The following is a 25,793-nucleotide window of genomic DNA, read 5'->3' as shown; positions in this document are numbered from 1 at the left end:
TGCAGCTTTCCTCTTCTGAGTGGCTGAAAGAAGCATCTAACTTTCTTGGGGGTTCAGCTTGTCTGGATTCCATAAAAAGCAACCGAAAGGGTAAAAAATACAGATAATTATATACCATCCATCTTCTCATGAGTTTTCTAATTATGTTAGGAAATTGAAATAAAATATTACATTGCCTTATATGGTTCTCAACATATAGAGAGGAAATATTCAAGATAATTATAGTATGAATGGGAGAGGGTAAGGACACCTGGAGAGACAAGGTTTATACACTTTACTCTAACTGGCAAAATGTGTCTTAGCCCTTGAAAACTTCAGTTACCCTGGACTTAGCTTCACCTCTATCTTTAGAGGTTATGGAAGGGAAAAAAACAAGTCAGAGAAACAAGGCAGTTGAAACACATCCTTTACTGCGAGGGCTCTCCCTAATCTGAATGGCTTTCTTCACAATTCTACCTTCACCCTACCTCAGCTGGAAACACAAGGGAGCCAGAGAACTGATGGCTTCCAAGAACAAGGAAAGACAAGAGATTTGCAAGGTTTACTCACATCTTTCTTACCTGGACTTTGTCTACCTCTGTGCTGACAAACTGGCTTTTTCTCTCTTGTTGCTCCTGCTTCTTCCTGATGCATATGCTTTTTTCTTTTCTTTTTTTTTGGAGGTATAGTTGATGTACAATATTATGTAAGTCTCAGGTATACAACATAGTGACTCAATGTTTAAAGGTTATACTCCATCTATAGTTATAAAATATTGGGCTATATTCTGTGCTGTACAATGTATCATTTAACTTAACTATTTTATACATAGTTTGTACCTCTTACTTCCCTACCCCTATTTTGCCCCTCATCCCTTCCCACTGTAATGCCACTGGTTTGTTCTCTTTATCTATGAGTCTGTCTCTTTTTCATTACATTCAGTAGCTTATTTTTTAGATTCCACATATAAGTGATATCACACAGGCTTTATCTTTCTCTGGCTTACTTCCCTAAGCATAATATCCTCCAAGTCCTTCCATGTTGCTGCAAATGGCAAAATTTTATTCTTTTTTATGGCTGAGTAGTATTCCATTGTGTGTACATGTGTGAGTCTTCTTTATTCATTCATCTGTTGACGGACACGAATTGCTTATGTTGGCAATCATGAATAATGGTGCTGTGAACATGGGGGTGCACGTATCTTTTAGAATTAGCGTTTTCATTTTTCTCAGATGTATACCCAAGCTTGGAATTGCTGAGTCATGATAGTTCTATTTTTAGTTTTTTTGAGGACTTTCATACTGTTTTCCACATGGCTGCACCAATTTACATTCCTACCAACAGTGTACAAGGGTTCCCTTTTCTCCACATCCTTGCTAACGTTTGTTATTTGTGGTCTTTTTAATGATAGCCGTTCTGACAGGTGTCAGGTGATCTGTCATTATGGTTTTGATTTGTGATTCTCTATGACTAATATTGAGCTTCTTTTCATGTGCCTGTTCTCATGTATGCTCTTGTCACTAAAGATTTATCCTAGACAGAGGATCTTGAGGTGAAAATGTTTTTCTGTGTCTTCTATAGGGAAAGTGGGAGAAAAGGGAAGGCTGGTAAGTCTCTTTTAACCCTAGTAGTTAAAAGTTCTTCCATGAATGTAACGGGTGGAGAGCTGGGGTACTTAGACAGATTGGCAAGTCGGATCAACATGGGCAACTTTTAATTTTACATGTTTAAATCAATACCAAATATAAACCAAACACACTCATCATCTGGAGAGTACTGCATCCCAACCCTACTTCAAATGCAGGAACTGGGCTCAATCTGGTGTCTGTAGAGGGTGATCACAGGAAAGAAAATGAGGATGGGAGCATCTGGTGCCCTTCAAAGATGGTCCTACACCTCACCCATCATGTCACAGAACTCCCCATTTGGTGCTGTGAGCCCCCTCCAGCTGAAAGCCAAAAGGAACAGACTGGTAAGAGGGGTCCAAGATGCCCTCTATATTTCACTCCCTCCTCTCATTTGCTAAGGGGTGCTATCAACTCAAAGAAATGAGAAGAGGAGTAAGTCTCCAGAGAGCTACTGAGGCCCACTGATAAAACGGGGAGACAGAAGAAGTGACTATACAGGAAGCCAACACTGTTGCCTGAACTTCTTGGACTGTAAATCGATAGGCAAGCCCAGGACTCCACTGTTCCTGTCCAGGAAGAGGAATTTCTGGATCCTGTACCGCCCTCCAAACTCAGATTTAAATTCACCACCCAAAAACAGATCTATCTCTTCCCCCAGACTCCTGGCTCCTCAGTCGCTCTCATCTTCATCCTCAATTTGAAACTGCTTCTTCTTTTTGATTCCTGGAGCTCCCGACTCTGGTGCTGTGGGAATGTCAGGGGTAAGAAGAGAGAGGTTACCTAAACATGTTAAGGGAGAAGGGGGATGGCAGCATTTATCTTCAGGACTGGAGAGAGGAGTGCTAGAGGGCAGAGGAGAAAGCAGGTCCGACCAGACGCTCTACCTGGGCTCCTGTCCTCATCTTCCTCATCACTGTCCAGCAGTTGTCTCTTCCTGGGTGCCACTTTCAGCTGCTCTTTCCCTTCATCAGTCCCTTCCTCTGAAATGACCACAGGAGGAATAAAATTAGGGAACTAGGTCCTCATAGACTCAAAATACTCTATCAGCCCTCTTGATTCACACGGCTGGCACGTAGTAAGCACTCAATACAAGAGTGGTCCTGCTATTACCCTCCGGGGACACCAGGCCTGCTTTCTTTTTCCGGGCTAACAGGAGGGCCCGCAGAGCTTGTGCTCGGTGCTCCTGTTGGTGCTCCTCCTCCGGGCCTTGCTCTCCAGGGACCTTGGGTTCTAGTCCAGGCTGAAGCGTTTCCTCCTCCTCTGGCTGTCTCAAAGAAGCTGCCACCCTCCGGAGCTGGGTGGGACTCAGCTTGGCTGGAATTCGCCAGAAGGTTTCCTACGGGGGCAAAGAAGTTGAAAATGAGAGTGGTGGGAAAGGAGCAGCCTCTGGTTCACCAGATTTTGATATTACTCACTGAATAAACATGAGCTTACATGTGGAGCTTACACTGGTGAAGCTCCACAAGGGTTGTGAACCCTACTTATTGCTTATTTTTCCAGCATATGCCCAGTGTTGAGCACAGTGTCTGATACATCAGGAGGTTCCCAGTAAATATAGTTGTCAATTATGTAAGTAAATGAATAATGGCCCCTGGGGATCTCCTAAGTCAGATTTGATCCTTGCTCTCAAGGAACTCACAATCTAATGGGAGAAAGAACCAATGTACTGTAAGACCACAGGATTGGGGCTATACTATGGGAATGAACAAATTCCAGCCACCAAAGTGACTACAGTCGGTCCTCCATATCCATGGGTTCCACACCCACGGATTCAACCAAGTGGTTCAAAAATATTCACAAAAAAACCATTCCAAAAAGTTCCAAAAAGCAAAACTTGAATTTGCTGTACACTGGCAGCTATTTACATAGCATTTACATTGTGTTAGGCATTATAAATAATCTACAGATGATATGCATAGGTTATATGCAAATATTATGTCATTTTATAAAAGAGATGAGCATCTGTGAATTTCAGTATTTGCAGTGGGTCTTGGAACCAGTCCTCTCCTTGGAAACCCAGAGGCAACTGTACTTCCGCTTCAGGGGTTGAAAGAGTAATAGAAACCGCTTCTCTGAGGAGGTGACGACTGAACTGACTCTTGAATTGACTCTTGAACTGACTCGGTGCAAGTTCATCAGGAAGACAGGTGACGTGCATGTCACCGCGTGTCTGCAGTTGGAGCCTTCCAGCTGAGGGACTGGCACGATCAACTGTTTGATAGTATGAAAAGGCCAACGTTTGATGGTATGAAAAGGCCTACTGTTTGGAGGATGGAAATTAGCCCAGGATGACTACAGAGTAAGGCAGGAGAGCGGGTGGCATGGCTGTGAGGCTGCAAAGGTCGGCCAAGGCCAGGCATGCCCCTTGGAGGCTGTGAATTCTGCTCTGCAAACAGTGGGGGACCAGCAAGTGCTCTGGATGGGAGAGTGATATAATCAAGGCTGTATTTTAGAAAGACAACTCAGGGGGCAGAGTGGAAGACAGGAGGGAGGAAGACTTGCAGGACGGCTGTTACAGGAGTCACGGTCAGAGATGACAGGAAATGAGGAGGAGGAGTGGGAGGTGTATCTTGAAGTAGCACCAGCGGGGCTTGGCTGATGCAATAACTGGTGTATTTACCTGCCCAGAGGCAGGAGGCCGAACCCCTAGCTTTCGCAGCAGCTGCTGAAACTGTTCATTTTCCATTGCTTCCTCATTTTCTGCCGTCAGTGGCACCAGTGGAATTGCCTGGGAGCAGCCTAGGATGGGGTCAACAATCACATGGTGAAGCTGTGAAGAAAGAACTGGTCCTCCATTTCACAACCAGGTCTCCAGGAGCCTCCAGTCCTCCTGAAACCGTCATTTATCCACTTACCAACCTCCTCCCGATCATCTGCTGCTCGAATCAGGCAATTCTGGAGCCACAGGAGGGGAGCAGAAAAGCCTATGGGAAAGAGGGAAACCTGTATCTGGCCCATACTTCCAGCCCCGCCACCGGAGATGTCTCTCCCAACCCTCCTGACTTCCCTCCTCACCTTCCAGATGCAGGCTTTGCCCGAGGTTTTGAGTTGAAAGGCTGGAGGTACCATGAGCTTGTTCTGCTTCTGAGCTCCTCCATCTCTCTTCATCCTCTTCACTCTCTTCCTCTGGCAGGTTCTCCTCTTCTTCTAGATCTTCCTGGCAAAAATTGTTCAGGGACTCCTCTTCATTAGGCTAAATTTCATTGAGAGTAAAATAAATAAAGGAGACCAGATGAGGAACTGGGTGGAGTCCTCTGGTTCCTGACCGCCCCACTTGGGAGACCTGGTCAGAGCATCCTGAGGCAGGAAGAACTGGGTGGGCTACTTGTAAGGATCACTTCAGTGGGGTGGGCCCAGCCGGCAGACCCAGGGTAAGACTGTTACCAAGTTTGAGGGCGCCAACTTCTTCCGGCGTTTCTTGTACAGCTCCCGCCGCTCAGCCACCAGCCCCAGAGCCAGCAGTTTATCCACGATTCGAGCCCGTGAGCGTTTGGCTGTGATGTTCCTCATGATATTACCCAGGACGTCTAAAGAGAGGGGAAGTGCGAATGCCCAAGAGCAGCAGGGGAAAGGGATTAATAAAGGAAATCGGAGGTCTGTGGAGAAAGGCTGGCTCAGTTCACTCAAAAACGACATCACAAATAGAGCAAGTGGGCAGAAGGGACAGGACAAGCCTTCCTTGGGAACAGGAAGCAGCAGAAGAAGAAACGCACAGTCTGGCCCTCATCTCGGAAGCCCCCTGAGCTTCCACCTCACCTACCATCAGAGTCCTGGAACTCCTCAAAGAGCCGCTGCAGCTCCAGCTCCTGATCTTCCGTCCACAGCACAATCTGGGTACCTTTCCTGTTTAGGGATGTGTCCGGGGAAGAGGGGAATCAGGGACTGAACGGTGGATTCCCCATCTCAGTTCCTTCCAGGGCACAGGCCTGTACCTTTGGAAGTCCTTGATGCTGTCAGCCAGGCCCAGCCGTACCAGATGGTGGATGACCTGCTTGCGTGTCCGAGGAGCGGTTTTCAGGTGTGCCAAGATGGTGTCCACCACATCCTGTCCTGGGGGGGAGGAGTAAGGCAGTGAAGGGGGGTCCCAGAGCTCAGGCTGCCCTCCTTACTCTTCAGACCTCAAGGCCTCACACCTTCCACATCCTTATGGGCAAGGTACAGTTCCTGAAGCTGGGCCTCCTCCTCTGGGCTCCACACAGGGGGTCTGCGACTGGAGGATCTAAACAGGGAAAGGAGGAGGGCAGCATGTAGGCTGTTGGCCCCAAAAGAGGAGATCAAAGGTGCCCTCTGGTCAGTTCCAAAAGGAATAAGGATGATGCAGGTACTGCAAAGGAGCCCGTTAGCAGAGGCCTAAGGTGTGTTTCCTTCCTCTCACTCCTCTTCCACTTAAGCACCCAAAAGTCAAACTAAGATTTTCCAGGTTGGGCCTATGGAACCTGACCGCCGCAGGGACTGGGAGTGTTATGGGAAAGAGAGAAGAGTGGAAGGAGAGGAGTGAGATGCTCAGGAAGAGATGACAAACATGTCTGTGCATCCTTACAGTTTCCCAGCACATCATGGGACAGGGTACATACACTCTGTCTCTAGGGGGCCACCCCACTCCCCACTGACCCCCACCCCATGGAGGCTGATGAAGGAGAAGGAAACAAGGGTAGACAGGAGACGTAGGCTCAATCCCAGTTCCCCTCCTGCGTGACCTTAGGTAAAGCATTTCACCTTCAGGGCTTGTTTTCTCACCTGTGAAAGGGAGAGAAAGGTTACACTAACTGATCTGCAAGCTCTTCCAGCTCTGACACTCTGGGACTGTCACATCCATCCCCCTCACCCCCCAGCCTTCCCCATCCCCAAGCTCACCCGCCATCCAAGGAGCCATAGCCCTCAGTCATCTCTCGAACCACAGCCGTGTTCTTCCAGAACAGCAGCTCCACGAAGGCTTTCTGGTTGACGGCAGCCAATGCAAAGAACTTGCCCAGGATGTATTTGGCGAAAGTCACTAGCTCCTGTAGGGGAGGGACGCTGCCGTGAGGCCTGGGGCCTAAATATAAACACAGCCCTCCAGGTATTTTCTCTACACCTGTTCCTACACGCCCCTTCCTGGCTCAGGATCTTCTACCCTTCCCCCTGCAGCCCCCTCAACCCTCCTGCCCACCTCCTCACCACGCTCATCTCTCAGCCTTGCACCGCTCAGTGCACTTTATCTCCTGAAGACTATCCCTTTATCCCAGGCCCCCCAACACCTCCAGACCCCCATTCCTTGTATCCCCTCACTTTGTAGGCCCCGGCAGCAGGGTCGTTAAGCAAACGATTGAAGAGGCAGAAGAGGGAAAGCTGGAAAAGCAGGGCTTCCATTTTGAGATCATGGGCTAGCCGGTGCAGCATCTTGACGACACAGTGGTTGGTGTGGGCGCTGTTCTGCTGGTAGCTGCGCAGCAGCAGCACGTAGGCTCGGACGACAGTTGAGTTCGCAAAGCTGCACCAAGGCAGGGAGGGAGGGGACGTCGACATGAGAAAGACACTGCTCGCCCTCACCGCCCCAGTCTCCATCCGGGCACCATCTCAGTCCTCTCGGGCCGCACCGTTTCAGGTAGTCCAGAAAATTAAATTCTTTCTCTGACACCTGGACCACTTGCAACTCTTCCTCGTCCTCCTCCTCCTCCTCCTCTTCTTCCTCCACCCCTCGTTCCTCCAGGCCCTGCTGCCCTACAGAAAGAATGGGGCTCACTGGGTCTCTGCGACGAGGGCTAGACAGGAGCTGGAGGGAGAGAGACATGAAGGAAATGGAGACTCACGGGGAAGCTGGGCCCAGAAGATCTGTTTCAGCAGTTGGATCTCCTCCTCTGGGGAAATGTCTTGAGAACCAAACACATCTTCTTCTGGCCACACCTCCCTGGGGCACAGAGAGAAAAAAGGCTTTCACCAGAGGGAATCTGAGTTACAATTTGAAGTGGGAGAAGAAATTTAGACTTATTTTATTTTCTAGCCAGAAAGAGGATATGAACGGTTATCTCAAAGATGAAAAAGACTGGAGGGAAACTTTCCCTCAGAAGCCACATTGCAATCAAAACCATATAGGAACAAAATGCAAACAATCTAAATGCTTGATGTTTAGTTGAACAGATGTACATAGTCACACAATGGTGTTTTATTTAGGTTTATTTATTTACTTATCTTTCTAGAGGAGGTATCAGGGATTGAACCCAGGACCTTGTGCACACTAAGCATGTGCTCTACCACTTGAGCTATATCCTCCCCTCAACACGATGGTGTTTCAAAAGCATTAACAATTGCAGAATTATATCTGATGTGAAATGATGCTCACAATGTTTAAGAAGTAAAAAAATTAATCAGTATTGCAATATTTTGATTTTGTGAAAGAAGGTATATTTGTCTGTATATATAACCCAGAGGGGAAAAAAACTATGGACGATAACTCAAAAACAACGTTAATGATGGCTATATTTGGCTTGTAGAATTATCTTTATTTTTCCCCCCAATTAGCTGTACTTTCTGGTATTTCTCAAAAGTAAAATGAAAACAAACAATAAACCTCCCCAATAAACCAATCAAAACTCGCCAGGACTTGACTCAGTACAGGGCCCCAGGACTTCTGATGGAACTTCCCTTTTGAAGACTGAGAACCTGGTACCTCAGAGAAAGCCTCCCCCTGCCCCTAAAAGCCCCGGGGCTGGATCCAGGAGGATGGGTAAGCAGGGTTCTTACCGGGCAGACCTAAGGAGGCCCAGGGCCTGGGGGGCCTGGCCAGCCAGGAGACAGTCTTGGATCCGCACCATGGCTTCTGCCCGCTGCTCTTCCACTGGCACCTCTGAGGCCGCATCAAAGGGAACCATAGAGTCCAAACTGAGCTCAGGATCCTAGAGAGGGATTATTAAAGCTGTGGGAACAGTGCGAGGAGGGGCTTGGGGGGACCCAGACAGCCTGCCCGGAGCACTACCCTTGAGAAAGACAGGGTTTCCGCAGCTACGTACCTGGGCACAGCACTGTAGCTGCTCGGCCAGGGACGGCCACACAGCCTCCAGCTCCCCTGGGCTGCAGGGGACCGTACCAGAAGCAACGGACTGGTCTGGGACTTTCTTTTTCTTCTTTCTCTTCTTTCTCTTGTTCTATGGAGAAAGAGCTGTGTTGGGATGGCAGGAGAGCTAGAGAGGCCTTTTTCCTATCCATGTCTTCTCTATTAATTAATTAACTAGATGTCTGAATTAACTAGACATTCACAGTGTGACCGCTATGTTCTGCTCGATGGCAGCAGGAAGGCAACGGTGAACACACATTTCCTTGCCCTTGAGGTGCTTGTGGTCTACTAGGGGAGAGACAGGTAAGCACACAAGCAAATGACACTGCAGTGTGGATAAGACCGAGAACGTGGCTGAGCCTAAAAGGAAAAGCACTTGGCTCATTTCCTGGGGGCCAGAGTTTTCCCCAAAGCAGTGATATCTTAAGCAAAAGTCTACAGAATGAACAGATCTACTAGGAGGACAAGAAATTCTACGTGAAAAGGCTTTGTAAAATGCAAAGCACTCTGCAAATGTAAACTATAATTTTTTCTCCTGAAAAACAGGAGAATGAGTCGATACTCCAGCCCTGCTCCCCTAAGCCAAGGCTGTGAACCAGTCTTCTCTGTGAGCAAACAGCATGGGCTATCAGGCCCTTAATAAGCTTCATGCTCGATTCAAGGAACTTATAAACACACCAAAGATCAGGAGCATGAACTCCAGAGTCAGGCAGATCAGGATGTACGTGCTGACGCTAGCTATTTACCAGTAAGACCCTGAACAAGTTGCTTAACCACTCCATGTATGTGTCCTAGTGTGGTGAGACTTACAGGAAAACCTTAGCATAACACCTGTGACAAAGTAAACACTCAATAAATGACAGCATCCATTAGTACTGATAATACAACAGAGCCCTGAATGTAAAAAGAACTTTTAGCAAAGTCTCATTGGTACTACAGCCCTTTTCAAGTCCAGCTCTGACCGGATTTTAAGCTGTAGCAAATAGAATTATAGGAATATTTTCACAAAGCAGAGTCCCTGTGTCTCCAGGATACAAATTCCTTGAGGTGGCCCCAGACTTTTCATTTATTATTTCATTTCAGGCTCATGGATAGATATTGCAACCAACTTAAAAGATCTGGAGGCTGACCCAAGCAGCTTGAGTTATTCTAATAAAAACTGACACAGGGCGAGATCCCAGACCTTCTGACTTTTAATTTAAGGCTCTTTCCATCTCACTACAGTACTTCTGAAGTATAATCAAGAAATATCACAGCTTAATTACTAAATTCTAAAATTATGAACCCTCAGAGTCTATGTGCTTAGCACAGAGCAGGTGTTTAATAAATGTTCCTGAATGAATTAAGATATTTATGGTAGATCAGGGATTCGCCTAACGGGAGAAGGAAACTCACAAGGCAGACTCACACTGGCAACACCACGGAAACGCTTGCCCTCAGTTCAGGGTAGTTCTCACAGATCAGCTTAAGCTACAGAAAATGTGAGAACCCCCGTCCTGGACCCTTTCCTCCCAGCTCTTTCCACACCCTGGGCTGCCCAGTACCTGCACCATCAGGTTCCCACGGCTCCGACAGAACCGCTCCAGCATCTTGAGGAAGAGGTGGGTGGTTTCCACCAGGTCACAAAGGAAAGAGCGGGGCTGGTATCTCTCATCAAACTTTCGAAAGAGTGCCAGGAAGAGTTCTCGGTACTCCATCACATAGAAAATGTTGTCTAGAAATGGGAAAGAGAAAGGAATGGAAGGACTGGCCTGGAAAGTTTGGGCAAAGGAGAGATGGGCGAAGCTGGGGCTGGGAAGAGTGGGATTCGGGTGGAGAAGCGGGGGAGGTGGATTAGAGGCCAGGCTGGGGCCTCACTCTTGAGGATGCGGCTGCTCTCCCTCACAGCCTCGTCTGGGGACACGTCCATCTCATTCACTGTGGCCAGCAGCTCCTGATAGGCCTTCAGAGCCAGGTGCATCCTGCGAGAGGGACAGAGGTGAAATGAAGACAACTTAGGACCTTGGCTCATGGAAACAGCATCATCCTTCTGCACCTTCCCCTCCTCAAACTGTTTCATCAAAAACTGAATGACTCAGCCAGTCCTCGCTCCCCAGCCTGACCACCTTCAACCTGAAAGAGGAAAGGCAGTACCATCCAAAATTCAGGTATTCAGATTCCCAGCCTGGCCAAGACATCCGCTCTAACCCCAGTTCTCCTCCCACTCACCGGCGCGCCCAGGAGGCAGCTTCCTTGCGGTCGGTCAGCATCATCTCATAGTAGTTGGTGAGGTTCTGCTCAATGAAGTGGAAGGTGCGGACACTGAGGGTCTCAGAAACCAGACCTGGCCGGAAGGAGGCAGCTCGGTTGAAGGCCATGAAGAAGGCCAAGGCCCACATGTAGTAGGTCTCGTCGTGCTGCTGGGCCTTTTCCCGAAGCAGGTGGTCCTAACGTCCAGGAAAAACAGACCATTCTATGACCTCAGGGCTTCCAACTTCCCGCTGTCCTATGATGACCAGGTGGACCCCGGACACCACAGTAACAATATTCTAGGACCCACAATTTCCATCCTTCTCTTGTTCTCCCCCCATCCCCTTCCCCTTCCTCTGGAGCAATTTCTCTAGAGCCCTTTTTTCATTACCAATAACCCACTCCATCCTGACCCCGACAGCATCTCTCAGGGGTGCCCTTCCCACCTACTAGTCCACACTCCACGGTCAGCTTCCTGTCGGCCCCTCCGCAGCTTGCCCCTCTTACCCACGGCCGGCCCCATCCCCTCCCTACTCCATCCTCCCTAGGCTCTCACCTTCACTGAGCCCATGAGCCGGTTATAACAGTTCTCCAGGAACTCAGAGCAGAAGTCTTTGAGGAAGAGTCTCACGTTGAGGGCAGAGCGGCGCTGGACAGACAGCTCCCGGGCAGCCTGGCGACGTTTGGGCACCCGTCGGGGCTGCTTTCCCAGATCAGAACTATAGTTTTGGAGCTGGGGGGTGTGGGTTGAGGGGATTAGAATTACTCCTAACCACCACCCTCCCCTGCAGCTCTTCCCACGTCTCTGGTACTGCAGTTTTCTCAGAAGAAACTCACAGAAGGTGCTCTCCCTCTGCCCTCTGGTACTAAGTGAAGATATAGGTAAAGACAATAATGCCAAAGGCTCTATTTCTCCTAGTCTCCAGCTTTCTAAGCCCAAGAACAGAGAAGCTTTACTCCAGAGATGCTTACCTTTCATAGGGCCCCCACTCCACAATGTTCCCACCCCCGACGGGCACATACTTACATTGTGGAGACCTTTGTGAAAGATGAGGTCCCTCTCCCCAATGGACTTCAAGCCCTGGACAATGTAGGAGCCCCCAAATCGAGAATGCCTGCAGAGAAAAAAAGGTCCAGAGTGATTCCTCAATGTTCTTGAAGCTCCATCCCTACTCTCTTTCACCAACACATCAGAGCACACTGTAACTGCAGAATGGTCTCCGGCCACCACTGTCTGCACTTGGCCCAAGCCCCAGCACTCCCAGTAGCGCAGGAATGGGAACACTGGTAGAGCAGCTCCCCGCCGCTCACCTGTTGCCTCGCTGAAGGGCCCGAGTCCTCTTCTCTGCCATTTCACGCTGGCGCAGCACCTCCAGTTCTGCCACATCTGTGCTCCGCTCCTGAGCTAAGCGTCCCTGCCCTACCCCTGCCAGCTGCTCAGGGTGCTACATGTGGGACAAGGAGGGGAGAGTCAGAAGGACAGTCATTCCTTATTGTGAGTTCATTCCTAGTGGGGACAGGAAGAGTGAACAAAATAGCACTGTTGATGGGACACTGTACTTAAGACATGGCAACTCTACCTGTCACCTGGCTTCCCCAGATAATTCAATCATGACACAAGAGCAATTCTGGATGCGTAGCAGAAAACGACATAGGGGAAGGGACTGGAGCAACAGGACAGGGTCTCACCTGATCACGGAACATAAGGGAGATGACCTCCAGCACATGTAGGCTCCACTGCTGCTCCGCAGGTGAGCTGGCCAGGAAGAGGAGCAGGTCGTCCAGGCCACTGAGGTGGACTGCCCAGAGAAGCCGATCGTGGACACTGGCATCATCATCGATCCTCTGAGCGGTGAGGGGTGAGGGGAAAGAGGGAGGTCATTCAGTTCTACGGCCTTCCATGAAGTTCTCCAACACATTCCTTGATCAAAGTTCTCCCAGACTTGTCAGAGGACAGAACGGAGAAAAAGGGGCAGCTGGACCTAACCAAGTACAAGAACTCGGACAACCCAAGATCACCTTCTCCTGATCGAGGTCAGCTGGGACATGGAGAATATTTCTGACCAGCAGCAGGATCCGCTCAATCAGCAAGTTGTCCTCCTCCTGCCGTTCCTCCCAGCCCTAGTCAGAGGAAGAGTTAGAGGAAGAGGCTCCCTACGGAAGGCGGGCGCCATCTACCCTGACTGGGGGACAGAGGCACAGAGGAGAATCAGAATTAAGAAAGTAGAGTTCTAGCTGTCCTGAGGCAGCAGAGACAATGGATTGGACAATGTTATCTCCAAGGCCTGGGACCATATCTGCAAACTCAGTATGTCCTGACAGTGCCCGGCCTGGGGCTCTGTCCCCTGGGGTCCTGTGGGGTGGAGACTCACCAGCTGCAGCAGCTCATACAAGGTTTCACTGAGGACTCCAAAAGCCTTCTCACTGGCAAAGGCCTATGAAGTAGGGGGATGGGCCTTAAGTAGTCCCCACCCACCCCTTCCCCACCACCCCCAGGTGCTGCCCCGGGGACTCTGAAGGAAAACCGCACCTCTTTGTAGGCCTGCAGGTACGCGAGCACCTGCAGAAAGTGGTGCCGGAAGCTGGGCTCCTTGGGCACACTGCCAAAACAGAGCAGGGCTGGCTGCGTCAAGTTCACCGTCAGCCTGGGGAGGCAACGAAGGAGGGAGATGTTGTTAAGTTTTCTCACCAGGCACAAACGCCAAAGGCTGGAATGTGGTAAAAGTTAAAAAGCTGGGGAGTCAACCTGATAACGGCATCAAAGAGAGGCTTGTCCTGGCGGTGCTGGGTAAGGATGGGCAGAAGGTCGCTCTGCAGGATCTGCGCGGCCCCCAGCTGCTGCCGCACATCTCGCGTCTCGTCCTCGTGCTTCAAGTAGCGGATCAAATCCTTCACACTCTCTTCGGGGACAGGATAAACACTTACACGGAACCCTAGAAGGAGCCCCACCCAAGCCCACGTGCTTTTCACACCCATGGCTTGAGAAATTCAAAACACCTCGACTCAAGAAAGTTTTTTTTTTTTTTTTTTTTTTTAAAAAAACCTGTTTCCTCAAAAAGGTATTTACCCAAGCAATCCGGCTCCTTGTGGTATGTGTCCCCCTCCAAGTACCCAAGGGCACTACACGTGGCTAGGAGTTCACAGTTCATCGTGTACAAAATCTATACATCAGTGGGCCAGCTGACAGGTAAGGCAGGTAGAGCAAGGGAGACAGAAATGATGAGGCCTGCAGAGACAAGGAAAGATAACAAATGTAAGGTCCTCTCCATAAAAGGGAGAGGGGAACAGGCAGGGCCCTAATGCTCAGAGTTTTCTGAACAAGATCCCCAAAGGCTTTACTTTTGTCAGAACCAAAAGTGCTGTTCTTAGTCCCAGGGGAAGCTTTAAGTTAAGGCTTCTACCGTATCAAAACCAAGGAGGCTCCGGGTCGGGGGAGGGTACAGCTCAGTGGTAGAGCGTATGCTTAGCATGCAGAAGGTCGTGGGTTCAATCCCCAGTACCTCAAATAAAAATAAAAATAAAGAACTATAAAAAAAATTTTTTTAAAGGAAAGAAAAAAACAAAACCCAAGGCAGCTCCAAGCCTAAGAATTAAGCACCTGCCCCATCTTCTAATTTGGGTCTGAAACTGTAGAAAGTCTGTTTCAGAGCCAAGAGAGCCCCCAGTAGAAAGAAAGGCTGGGTGGCGAAAGGTGTCAACTCGGAGACCTTCCCCCGGGGAAGCTCTGCAGCCTTGTGGAGGAAGAGGGGAATTAGCTTCCCTCTCCCTTAAAATTGCCAGACCCAGTCCCTCTACTTTCATAGTTACAGCTCTTCTGTGCCAAGAGAATTGAGAAAACCCAGCTCTAACTGTACAGTGATTGCACTGAAGATCTGATCCAGGAGCCCTGAGGCTTCTGAGGCACTGAGGACGTGTAGAGAAAATTCCTTCACTCTCCTCCCTGAAGTTACTCTTAAATTTTGGTGATCTTAGTAGAAGCCAGCTTCTAACAGAATGCATGAGAAAAAGAAGTAAACAGCAACTGGTTAAACTCCTTGCCCTTCTCCCCAGAAGAATCATCTTCCTTTTCTAAAGCATGCTCTTTTTTATTAAGATCCTTAACCCCTTATCAGATAATTAACTAGGCATAGATCCAGAATCCTGGATGTTTCAAAACTTGACACTAGTCTCTCTCTCTCACACACACACACACACACACACACACACACACACTACATTCACCATCCTGCTCCTGCGGAAAACCAAGAGTATCTATCAATCTTGTCCCTTTAGCACATTTAGCTGCACTGGTCTCAGCGCGTGGCAGCTTCCTTTAAAAAGATCTTTCTTTCCCTGTTCCATACCTTCCTCTAGCCCCTGACTCCACCCCTGTTCCCCCACAGGACATGGGTCATGTCCAAAGGGCCAGGGTTTAATGCCTGATGTCATCTCGCTGCATTTATGTAACTGGGCCACTTCTCTAGGCTGCCTGCTACCCCTCTACCCTCACTCAGGGCTTATCCTTCTGACTGCTCAGCCCAACGACAGTGAGCCAGTAAAACACTCACTGAATGACCAGGAAAACTGAAGGGAGACTTCCTTTTGCTGCCCGTTCTCATGGGACCTGGAGACCCTGAGATCTGGGCGCCAGTGAGGTGGGTGCAGTATGTGAGATCTCTGACTTTCCTCAAAATGCCATCTAGCTTTTCCAGACAGGCCACTGGTGTGTACACACACATACACACTAAAGGGCTTCCCTGACTGCTCTAAGTGGCAGCTTACGAAACTGACAGACAGCAGAGCTGTCTGTAGAGACGCTGAGCCAACACACCCTCCTCAAACTAAAGCACAGCATCACACTGACACTCAAAAGTGCGAAAGGTAAAGTCTTCTAACAACAGGGACAAAGCCATGTCTGGAAAGATAACCCCATTCAGTCCTCCCAGCTTGCCTCCCCCTGTATCTTGCCTCATCCATAGTGGACCAATTCTAAGCAAAGATTCAATATTTGTAAAATTGACCCCAGTGGAGCAAGCACTCAAACCGCTGCTTCCAACACGTCACTTTACCCGGAAAGTAAAAACAATGAGAGGTGGTAATGAGATAGGCTGGGACCTGGGACCCTTTACTGCAGTGCTTGCACCTGGACAAACATGTCCTGGAGCAACAGAATACAAAGAACCTATGAGGGACTAAAAAGTAACTGCACAGACGTGCAGTTGGAGCAAATTATGAACAAGATAGAAAAAGGCCAAAACCCAAATGCCACTTCTGAGTTGCCAGGAGCAAAAGCAGAGTTCAGCGCATGATCCCTGCACACAGCCCCACCAAGGCGGTGGGCAGACCACCTACGCCACCCCTCTGGCCTGACCCACCGATCCATCCCTACCCTCACTCCATCTAAGGGAGCAGCCTACCCCTCCTCAGGGAGCAAGCAAGGGTACCAGTTACTTATTTTCGTTCCCAATAAAGCCTTGCCTGAACTTCTCTTCTGGCCTCTTATCAATTTCTGTTAATTAAAGAGTCCAAGAACCCAGGTGGGTAACATAACAGCTACCTGTTACCTGGCTACTGAAATGAAAGCAGGAGGGGAAAGGAGATAGGGAAGCAGCAGTCCTTGCAGATGTGAGAAGGGAAGAGGTGGGGTAAGAGATCTAGGACTTCAGGTTCTAATCCCCCGCAGTTTTGACAAAACCAGAGAGCAACAGGCAAAGTAGAGGAAGAAATGAGCCAGATAACCTCTATAGTAAAGCTCCCAGGCAAGCTGGGTTTACACAAGCCAAGCTGGCAGTCTTGGGTCTCTATTCATTAGAACTAGAATAAAAGAGCTCTAAACAGGAGTTCCAGCCCTCACTGGTGGAAACACACTATGAAAAAAATCAGACAAGGACTGAAAACTTACAGTTCACTCTCTTTTCATTCAGTTAACTAGAAGCTACTCACCTCGTCTGTCTGGCCTTATCCTCCTCTTCTAGACCACTTATACTCTGATTATTTGTCTTCTCTCTACATCACACATCCCATCCAACTCACCACTTCCTCTTGGACGCATGGCTCAGCTGCCTCCTCTGGCTATCTAGCCCCCCTACCCAGGAACATAAACATACACATTCCAAGACACAGAGCCCCTCATGCTCTGCAAATCCTTGCTCCCTCCTTGTGGAAGGTCCACCCTCCCTTAACTTCCAAAAGTTTTAAGCCTATCTGAACTTCAAGAGCCAATTCCAATGCCACGTCTCCAGGAAGCCCTCCCTGATAGCCTACAGCAGGACAGAATCTGACAGCACATATCGCTCCGTATGTCCTTCCTCCTCCAGCACTGAACTACTTCTTTACATTATAATTACCCAGAATACATCATTTCTCCTCTACTAAATGTTGCTTTATGCACTGAATGTCTTTAATAGGATAGACATTCAGTAAAAACTGTTAAATGCAATTTGCTGTAATAGAAAGAATGGTAGCAAGGTGGGGGCCAAAGTCCTGGCTTCACTGCCTACTTGTCTACCTGTCTATTTATTCTTCACCAAGTCAGTCTTGGTTTCTTCACCTGAAAAATAAGGGGGAAAGGATACTGTAGCAGCCATGTAGGTGTATGCTCAGATTTCTCAAGAAATAACTTGCCATTTAGCTGCAAAGAATGTAGTTAGGTGACAGAACGAACCTCAGCCCGACTCTTCCTGGACAGCCCCCCGTTAATGACTAAGCTTGGGGGCACTAGACATTTCTGTCCAACAAGGACTCCTACCAGGCAATCCTTGCTTCAGAGTTTCCCATTGGGTTGGCTGAGACTGTCAGATCTACCTTGTGGTTAGAGGCTGTCCCTGCCCCCATCCTGCTCCTTGCTAATCTACCACGGGCATACTCCTCAATAATTTCTTGTATCCCTAGTTCTACCTCTGTGCCTGTTCCCTGGAGAAACTGAACTGACAGAACCCACCCTACCACCTCCCTTACATGGTTATTATAGTGTAGGAGTCCACTGAGCTTCATAAGCACATTGTAAACTGTGATAGATAAGATAAAGTTAAGTTGAAAATCAGTGGTTCCCATGCCTTATGATTTCATGAACAGTATGTATCCCTCCAAATTGGGGAAACCATCTTATCCTGATTGGTAAGGATATTAAAGATACGGATATTAAAAATAAAAACAAACACTTGAACCCCCCCCACTAATCTCTATTAACATAGTTGTTTCATAAAAGAGTTTAACACACACACACAAAGTATATATGATATAAACTCAGTTATGTCCTTCCCTTTAAGGTGCATAAACAAGTCTTTATGAAAAAGTCCATATATTGTCCTTATCTTTCTCATTCACTTCAGATTGCTAGAAATGTTACTATAGACCAGTACTGTTCTTCTGACTGGCACTTAGGAATCATTGATTTTATTTTTCATTTTTATTTTTTTCCCTCAATGGAGGCACTGGGGATTGAACTCAGGACTTCATGCATGCCAAGCATGTGCTCTACCACTGAGCTATATCCCCCACCCCCAGGATTCATGGATTTATATACCTGTTTATATGCTATTTATATAAGTCATAAACTAGCCCAACAAAAGGAAGGCTCCATGAGAGCAAGGTTTCATTTTATTTTATTTATTGCTGCATTCCTCAACGCCTAGAACTGAGCTTGGCATACAGTGCGCATGTAGTACATATTTGTTGAATAAAATAATTTTGAATCAACAGATTATCCTGGGTTGTACTGTTTGAATCAGTGAGCCCATTTTAGGGAATATAACCCAAGAAAATAATTTTTAAAAGAAAGGAAATCATTTGTACAAAAACAAGAATAACATCTCTTCCTAGTGCACTCTAGTTTATAAAACGCCGTCACAGCATTATTACACTTTGAAACTCACAAGTCCTGAGAGGTACAATCATCTCCATTTTACAGATGAAGAAACAGAGGCTCAGAAAGAATAAGCACCCCAATAAGATCTTTATAGACAAGTTCTCTTTAATGGTAAAGCCCTAGAGACAACCCAGATGTACTAAATCCGGAGAACAGCTAGGAACATACCGGAATATCAATAAAGTGTATATCATTTAAAAACTAACTATGAAAACTAAAATTCAAAGGCCTATTAAATTGAAAAAGCTCACATAAAGTAGAACGTTCCCAATAACAACTCATAAAAACGTGAATGATCTGAAGCAGATGAGGGATCTTGGAAATTAACAGTTAAAATAATCTTGTATTTTAAAATAGAGGTATTCATTGTTTCTAATTCTTTTGGTGAAATGTTACTCTTCAATAAAAACACAAAAGGTAGCCAAGGCTATAATCCCAGGTTTTTCCCTCCCAAACCCTTTCTTAGCCCAAAGGTCTCCTTCCCAACTCTCCTTCAGAAATAAATAGGACAAATCTCAAACTAATATATATAAAATAGACAAACAACAAATCTATACTGTATAGCACAGGGAACTCTATTCAATATCTTGTAGTAACTTACGGTGAAAAAGAATATGAAAAGGAATATATGTATGTTCATATATAACCGAAGCATTACGCTGTACATGAGAAATTGACACAGCATTGTAAACTGACTATATGTCAATAAAAGTATAAACAAACAAACAAACAAACAAATAAAATAGATTAACAACCGGGGGGGGGGGGAGAAATAATGGGGCAGGTGAACTGGTGGACTGAGAGTTATTACCATTCTCTGCTTCTATGCACAGAGACGCAGAAACCTCATCTCTTCTCTCAAAACCTACAGTTCTCCTTTGGTCACCTTTCCCAGTCATTCATTTTTGTGCTTTTTATCTCCCACAGTAAATCAGCATGGAAACCCTTGTATTTCTGTGAACATCAAAGATTAATCCTGATGCATAGACATGAGAGTAGATCTCACTATAATTACCTCCATCAAATTCTTTCCTCCTACAAGGGGGAAAAGGAGAAATCACATGTGCTGTTGCCAGATAAGGGGACAGAACAGATATGCACACCCTTTGATTTCTCTTTATTCTAATAAGAGCACTTTATTCTACTTCCTGAGTTTTCTACTTTGAGAACAATGCTCCCATGCCACTTCTTCGACCAAGAACAAAAGGTACAATAGGAAAACCAGCCATTCTGGCTTGCCAAAGAGCCAACAGAAAAGAAAAAAAGAAATTCTTTTTTTTTTTCATTGATAAACTCCTGGTTAGGTTTTTTGTTTTGTTCTCTTGGCTTTGTTTTTAAATACAGACTGGTGCAATGTAGTGGTTCCCAAGCTTCTAGACTTCAAGGGTGGGTCTTTAATTTGTTTTTCAATTTAGAGAGACCCAACATAAGGTTGTATAATCTTTACATTTTGTAACATAAGGACACTTAAAAACAACAATAACAACATAGACACACAAACCTCATACATTGCTGGTAGGACTATAAAATGATGCAGCTGCTACGGAAAATAGTTCGGCAGTTTCTCAAAATGTTAAACATAGAATTACCATATGACCCAGCAATTCCACTACTAATGTATACATCTGTGAGAAATGAAACATATGTCCACAAAAACTTGCACACAAATGTCCACAGCAGAATTATTTATAATAGCCAAAATGTGGAAAACCCCAATGTCCATCAATTGATGAATGGATAAACAAAAAGTGGTATATCTATACAATGGAATATTATTTGACAATAAAAAGGAATGAAGTACTGATACATGCTACAGTATGGATGAAACTTGAAAACATTACATTCTGTGAAAGAAACCAGACACAAAATGTCATATAATGTATGATTCCATTTATATGAAATGTCCAGAATAAGTGAATCCATGGGAACAGAAAGTAGACTACTGGCTGCCAGGGACTAGGAGAAAGAGGGAATGTGGAATGACTGCTAGGAGGGAGGTGTGGGGGTTTAGGGGGAGATGGAACTGTTCTAAGATTAGACAGTGGCAATGGTAGCACAACTCTGAACTGTATACTTTTAAAAGCACGAATTTTATGGTATGTGAGTTATATCTCAATATAACTATTATAAAAAACACTCAATTACTACATTTTGTTTTCAGTATTTAAAACATGAAAAAAAAAAAAAAAAACTAAGGACAAAATCCCAGGATAAAGTACAGTCCTTTAAGTTTCATAAATGTGATTCTGTGAAAAAACTCACTACATTGTATTTTCACATTTCATCATGTACAGATGAGAACTTTGTTAAATGCCTTAGACAAAGCAGACCTGGACGTTTAAAAGGGATGTTAGTTACTTTTCCCACTCAACTAAGTACTAAGCAGTTGAGATGAAGTAATATTCATCTGACATTAATACTTACAGGCTTCAAAATGCAAGAACCAAAGGAAAGTCAAGGGTGGAATATGAAATACACTTGCAATTCAAAATAGAAAACTAATTCACTTCTTGAAAACAAAATAAAACCAAACAAAAAACTTTACCCCAAACCAACCCTGCTCTGAGAACCAGCTTTGAGAATCATTAGTGTGAACATAATGACATTTGGCATTTGAACTCCAGTTCTGTCCAGTACTAAGTTGGTGATCTTGAGCATGTGGCTTGACCTAAACCTCAGTTTCCTCATTGGTACATTGAGAAAAATATGTGGAGAGGTTCAAATGAGACCGTGCAAGTCAGTGCTACCCAGTGTCATCTGTGGCCTGCTGCCAGTCCACAAGCTGTTGGCAGTCTGCACCAAGATAAATACAGAAACAAAGCATACACATTTAGAACATCTTATAGCAACTTGACAGAGTTGTTGTTCAATCTAAAATTTAAAAAGTCTATATTCTGTATGTCTTTTTTATGCTATTTTTCTAGTAATTCAATTTTTCTAGTAATACGATTCTACTATTTTACAAAAGTGTTTTTAGAAAAGTACTTTATATGTCTATTATATCACAATAAGGCTGGGAAAAAAAAAAAGAAAGAAAAAAAACTACTGGCCTGCAACAGCTTGAGGGAAAAAACCCTACCTGGCCCTTCACCAAGAAAGTTTGAAAAGCACTGATATCAAACACTTTACTGAGTGCTGAGCAAAAAGAACTCTCAAAAATATTAATTTCCTCTACATCTACTGGACTCTATACTCAGTCACTAAGAAGTGCTTATGGAGAACCTTCTCCGCAAAAGTCAGGGCAGGTGCAGTGGCTGCAGTACTATAGAAATTTAAGAATTTAGTTGCAGAAATAAAACCCACCCAATATAGAAGAAACAATGTAAAAGACAAATCAGTACAAGCTCTAATTAAGTGTATTGAAAACAATTCTGAAAAACTGGGGCTCTTTTTAGGTTAAAGTAGCCAATGAGGTTTTGTGGGAGGAATTGTGACTAGAACTGGGCCTTTGAAGGCTGCATAGGGTTCAGGCAGCTGGGAAGAGGAGGGGAATTTAGGCAGAGAATTGCCAGAGCAAAAGCAGGGAGGGAGCAACTGCGAACAGAGGAGTCTCATAGAAAAGCAATGAAAAAGGAGGTTGGAACCAGCTTTACAGGAAAACCTTGTCTTTGTCTACCAATTCAAGGACTTAGAATTTAAACCAGGAACTAACTGAAGACTTCTGAGCTGAAAAACAAAATGATCAATCTGAGGGTGCATAAGTGGGATCACATATCCTACTACTGTATCACTACATATCACTCTCTGTGAAGTCTCCATCCTTTTTCCTTTCACTCCATTCATTTTACAAAAGATCCCACCCTCAGATCAATGCAGTCATCTGCTTTCTAGACTCTTGGATTCAAAACTAGACTCAGATTTGCTGGAGGAAACCAAACAACCCTGCATAATGATACACAACAAATGTACAGTCGCCATCCTGAGCAGGACCCTCAGCCTGGCCCAGTAAATCTCGAGTGTTCCTGGTCCCCTCCCTCTTCTCCTTCCCAAGGAACAGCTGTTTCTTATGTTCACCGTTACCCTCAAGCCTCTTTACTGCACTGCTTCCCACATCTCTCAGCTGATGTCTTTGGCCCCTTTCTCTCAGGAACAGCTGGGATCATGACATGAACTCTCTCAACTCTCTCCATTCAAGCCTAAAAACATACAGATTTCAAATGCCCACGGTGACCTTTTTGCTTCTAATCTAAGTCCTCCTATATGTGACTGATCAACCACTTCCCATTCCTCAGTTGGTTCTTCTTCATTTCACGTTTGTTTCCAACTTCATCTTTATACCGGCTTCATTCCCACATGTTCCAGCTTAGGAGGTGGGAAAACCCAATATAAAACAAAACCTTTCCTAGACCCCATATTGGCTGCTCCTCCTCTCCTCCGTCAGTGATGATGCTCCTCAGGCCTGCATCTTTAGTCCTCTTCCTGTCTCACTCTACACAGCCTCCTTGGGCAAACTAATGCACTCCCATGTCTTGAACTACCATTTCTGAGCCATTAGCCAGCAGATCTGTATCTCTTGCCCCTTTGAACTCTCACGGCACCAATCCTACATGTTACACTAATGAAGAACATTCTCCATCTACATCTCTACATCTCAAAGATACGTCACACTCGACATGTCCAAAATGGCACATCTTTCCCCCAAGTTGTCTTGGCTTCTGCTGTGAACTTCTCAGGGACTGACACGATGTACTCAGTTATTCACATAAGAAACCTAGAAGTCATCCTAAATACCTTGAGTCATTAACTCAAGCTAATTCTATTTCCTTAAGCTCTTCTATCTGGCCCCTGTCCATCCCATTGCTACTGACTTACTTCAGGTCCTGACTATCTCGTGCTTAGTTTACTCTGCTGCTTCCTACCCTCCTTCCCTGTGTCCAGTCTTGTTCCCTTAGATCTACTCACAATATGGTAACCAGATCTGGCCATTTAACCACACTGCTTAAAACCCTTCAATGGCTACATAAGAAACTCAAAATAATTGTCTCTGGGGAGAACTGGGGGGCCTAGGTTAGGAGAAATATTTATCTTTCTCTTCAGTGTTATTTGAATTGTTTACCATTAGCATGCGCTACTATAGGAAACTGAAGTTTCAGTGGCCCCAGTGCCTACAATACAAAGTCCTTCATGATCTGCCTGCTGGTTACCTTCAAGACACTTCTTTGTCCGGAATGCCCTTCTCTCATTCATCTAGAGTCTAGCCACTCATCTTTTAAGGCTGCTCAAATGGCACTTCCTCCTGATTTCTCCACACAGAAGCTACCTCTCTCTTTTGTGTCACTCTGTGCTATAAACAGGCTTTCACATGGCATTTACAGCTCATGTTGTTCATAATACTTGAACAGGTTGTTTAAAATGTCTGTGTCCCTCCATTACCCTTAGATTCCCTGAAGGAACTGTTTCTTATTTACCTCGGAATTTTCAGAGTCTAGTGACTGAATCAGAATTTACAGGGAGTGGGGCTTGGACGAGTGTGCTTTGAAAACACTCCTTGGGTGATTCTAACTCAATCCCTGTTAACAAATGCACTAAAATATAAATTCCTTGAGGTCATGAATCCTTGTGACCAGCACAATGTATGTGTTTAATTAATGCTTTCTAAACTGAAGTAGGTAAAGTCTCCAAGTAAAGGGAGAGGAGGTTGGGGCTGGAGATTTGGAGGCAACAGGACGTAAGATGGTGTGTCAAGCTGTTAAAGTAGATAAACTTAAAAAGAGAGTTCTGAGTAAGAAGAGTAAGGAAGCCTGGGCAGACTTCTTTGTCACCTGTAACTGCAGAGGGCTCGTTTACATGTGTTCTTCCTTCCAGTTCCTTAAGGATAGGAATTCTGTTCTATTCATCTCTGCCCACCTGGTACCCAGCACAGTGCACAGTACATGTTAGGGGCTCAGTAACCTTTTACTCAGTTGTGTAAGTGCCACTGACAATACATGGAATCATAATCATAGTAAAATACTCCAGGGACACAAAGGAAGAAGTGACTATGTTGGCCTAGGAGGGCTGTAAATAGAGGTTTTCAGAGGGACAGATGAGCTCGGTCCTGAAAGAGTTCATTTGGCGGAGAAGTGGCAAGAACTTCAAGGAGAGGGAACAGCAGGAGCATAGGTAGGGAAGCATGAAAGAGCACAATGCGGACACCCTCTTTTCATCAGGCTGAGAGTTAAGTGCGAAAGATAGAGAAAATTGTTAGGGTGGTTGAGAAAATGAGCTGACAGGGTCAGGGTCAGACTGCCAAAGGCCAGGGACACCCACCTAAGGATTCAAATCTGACCGTGGGCGGCCAAAATGCTCTTTTAAATTTAATCTGAAATGACTAGGTTGACTTTATAAAAGTAATTACATAAATGGCAGCACGAAGGGCCGAGTAAAGAATTGAGACTTAAGGGAAGGAGCTTAATTAACGACTGATGGTCCAGCTAACAAACCCAAGCAGAGGCAGTATTCTCCTTTAAGTTTTACACCCAAGGGAAAGGAGGGAAGGGAATGAGAAATCCACTTTATAAAAACCCAAGATTTAAGTCAAGCGACCAATGAATGCCGGCTTCTGCTGACCACCAGGCACATCTGATTTTTTCGGTCTGAACTGGATGGGGAGTTTCGAAGTGGAAATGCCAGGGAACCTTGTCTTACTTTAGGGGTTCCTAGTCCCTTTCTATCACGGCCCCACCTCCGCGCGAGGACCCAGCTGTGCCGAGCGGTGCGAGAACGAGGGCGCGTCCCAGGCGAGGTGGAAACGCGGCGGCACCCAGAGGACGCACGGTGGGGAGCTGCGCGTGCGCACCCAGAGCGCGCGCCCCGCCCCCTGCCTTTAAACCTGGCGGCGGGAAACGGGACTCCGCGCCTCGCAAAAGTGCCCCCGCGGCTTCGAAGGGACCCTGTTCGCTTAGAGCCCTCTCGCCCACAGACTCACTCACTCGCTCCCCGCCGGGCTTCAGGATCCCCGCGGAGACAGCGGCTCCCAGGTCCTGGGCCGCTGCCTTTCCCGCCACCAGGCTGAGCGGGACCAGACCCCGCCTGCGCGCGGGACGGGGCGGGGCGATCGGGCTGGTCCATGTGAACCCCGAGCGTGGAGGGGTGTCGGTGA

The 25,793-nt window shown here is 46.4% G+C and overlaps 1 protein-coding gene across 3 annotated transcripts; it reads right to left on the bottom strand.

The window, feature by feature from the left end:
• Nucleotides 1-1,671: 1,671 nt before the first annotated feature.
• TIMELESS (timeless circadian regulator) lies at nucleotides 1,672-25,760 on the bottom strand. 3 transcript variants are annotated; one of them, XM_064491095.1, is made up of 29 exons: nucleotides 25,624-25,760; nucleotides 13,934-14,092; nucleotides 13,613-13,799; nucleotides 13,397-13,511; nucleotides 13,239-13,301; nucleotides 12,886-12,987; nucleotides 12,556-12,711; nucleotides 12,178-12,311; nucleotides 11,894-11,981; nucleotides 11,423-11,599; nucleotides 10,846-11,063; nucleotides 10,495-10,598; nucleotides 10,182-10,351; nucleotides 8,594-8,728; nucleotides 8,328-8,479; nucleotides 7,397-7,494; nucleotides 7,184-7,307; nucleotides 6,876-7,077; nucleotides 6,462-6,607; nucleotides 5,741-5,826; nucleotides 5,540-5,657; nucleotides 5,368-5,450; nucleotides 4,992-5,134; nucleotides 4,623-4,800; nucleotides 4,463-4,531; nucleotides 4,228-4,346; nucleotides 2,718-2,943; nucleotides 2,492-2,587; nucleotides 1,672-2,351 (listed from the first exon to the last, which is right to left on the bottom strand). In XM_064491095.1, exons 2-29 carry the CDS (start codon nucleotides 14,013-14,015, stop codon nucleotides 2,278-2,280), a joined length of 3,645 nt encoding a protein of 1,214 aa, XP_064347165.1. In that variant the 5' UTR covers nucleotides 14,016-14,092; nucleotides 25,624-25,760; the 3' UTR covers nucleotides 1,672-2,277. The 3 variants fall into 3 exon arrangements, with proteins under 3 accessions (XP_064347165.1, XP_010975150.3, XP_064347166.1); XM_010976848.3 differs by having other exon boundaries at nucleotides 13,613-13,766; XM_064491096.1 differs by having other exon boundaries at nucleotides 25,620-25,730.
• Nucleotides 25,761-25,793: the final 33 nt, after the last annotated feature.

The sequence above is a fragment of the Camelus dromedarius genome, chromosome 11 (assembly GCF_036321535.1).
Source record: "Camelus dromedarius isolate mCamDro1 chromosome 11, mCamDro1.pat, whole genome shotgun sequence".
NCBI lineage: Eukaryota > Metazoa > Chordata > Mammalia > Artiodactyla > Camelidae > Camelus > Camelus dromedarius.
This window is presented reverse-complemented; position numbering and strand designations above follow the sequence as displayed.

Excerpts from the sequence above, each read along its gene's own strand:
- TIMELESS (XM_064491095.1), bottom strand. The coding sequence starts at position 14,015 with ATGAACTGTGAACTCCTAGCCACGTGTAGTGCCCTTGGGTACTTGGAG. Across the intron at positions 10,599-10,845 it reads GCTGCCTCCTGGGCGCGCCG|GATGCACCTGGCTCTGAAGG; the intron begins GTGAGTGGGAGG and ends TCCCTCTCGCAG. Across the intron at positions 6,608-6,875 it reads CTGCTGCCGGGGCCTACAAA|GAGCTAGTGACTTTCGCCAA; the intron begins GTGAGGGGATAC and ends CCTCCCCTACAG.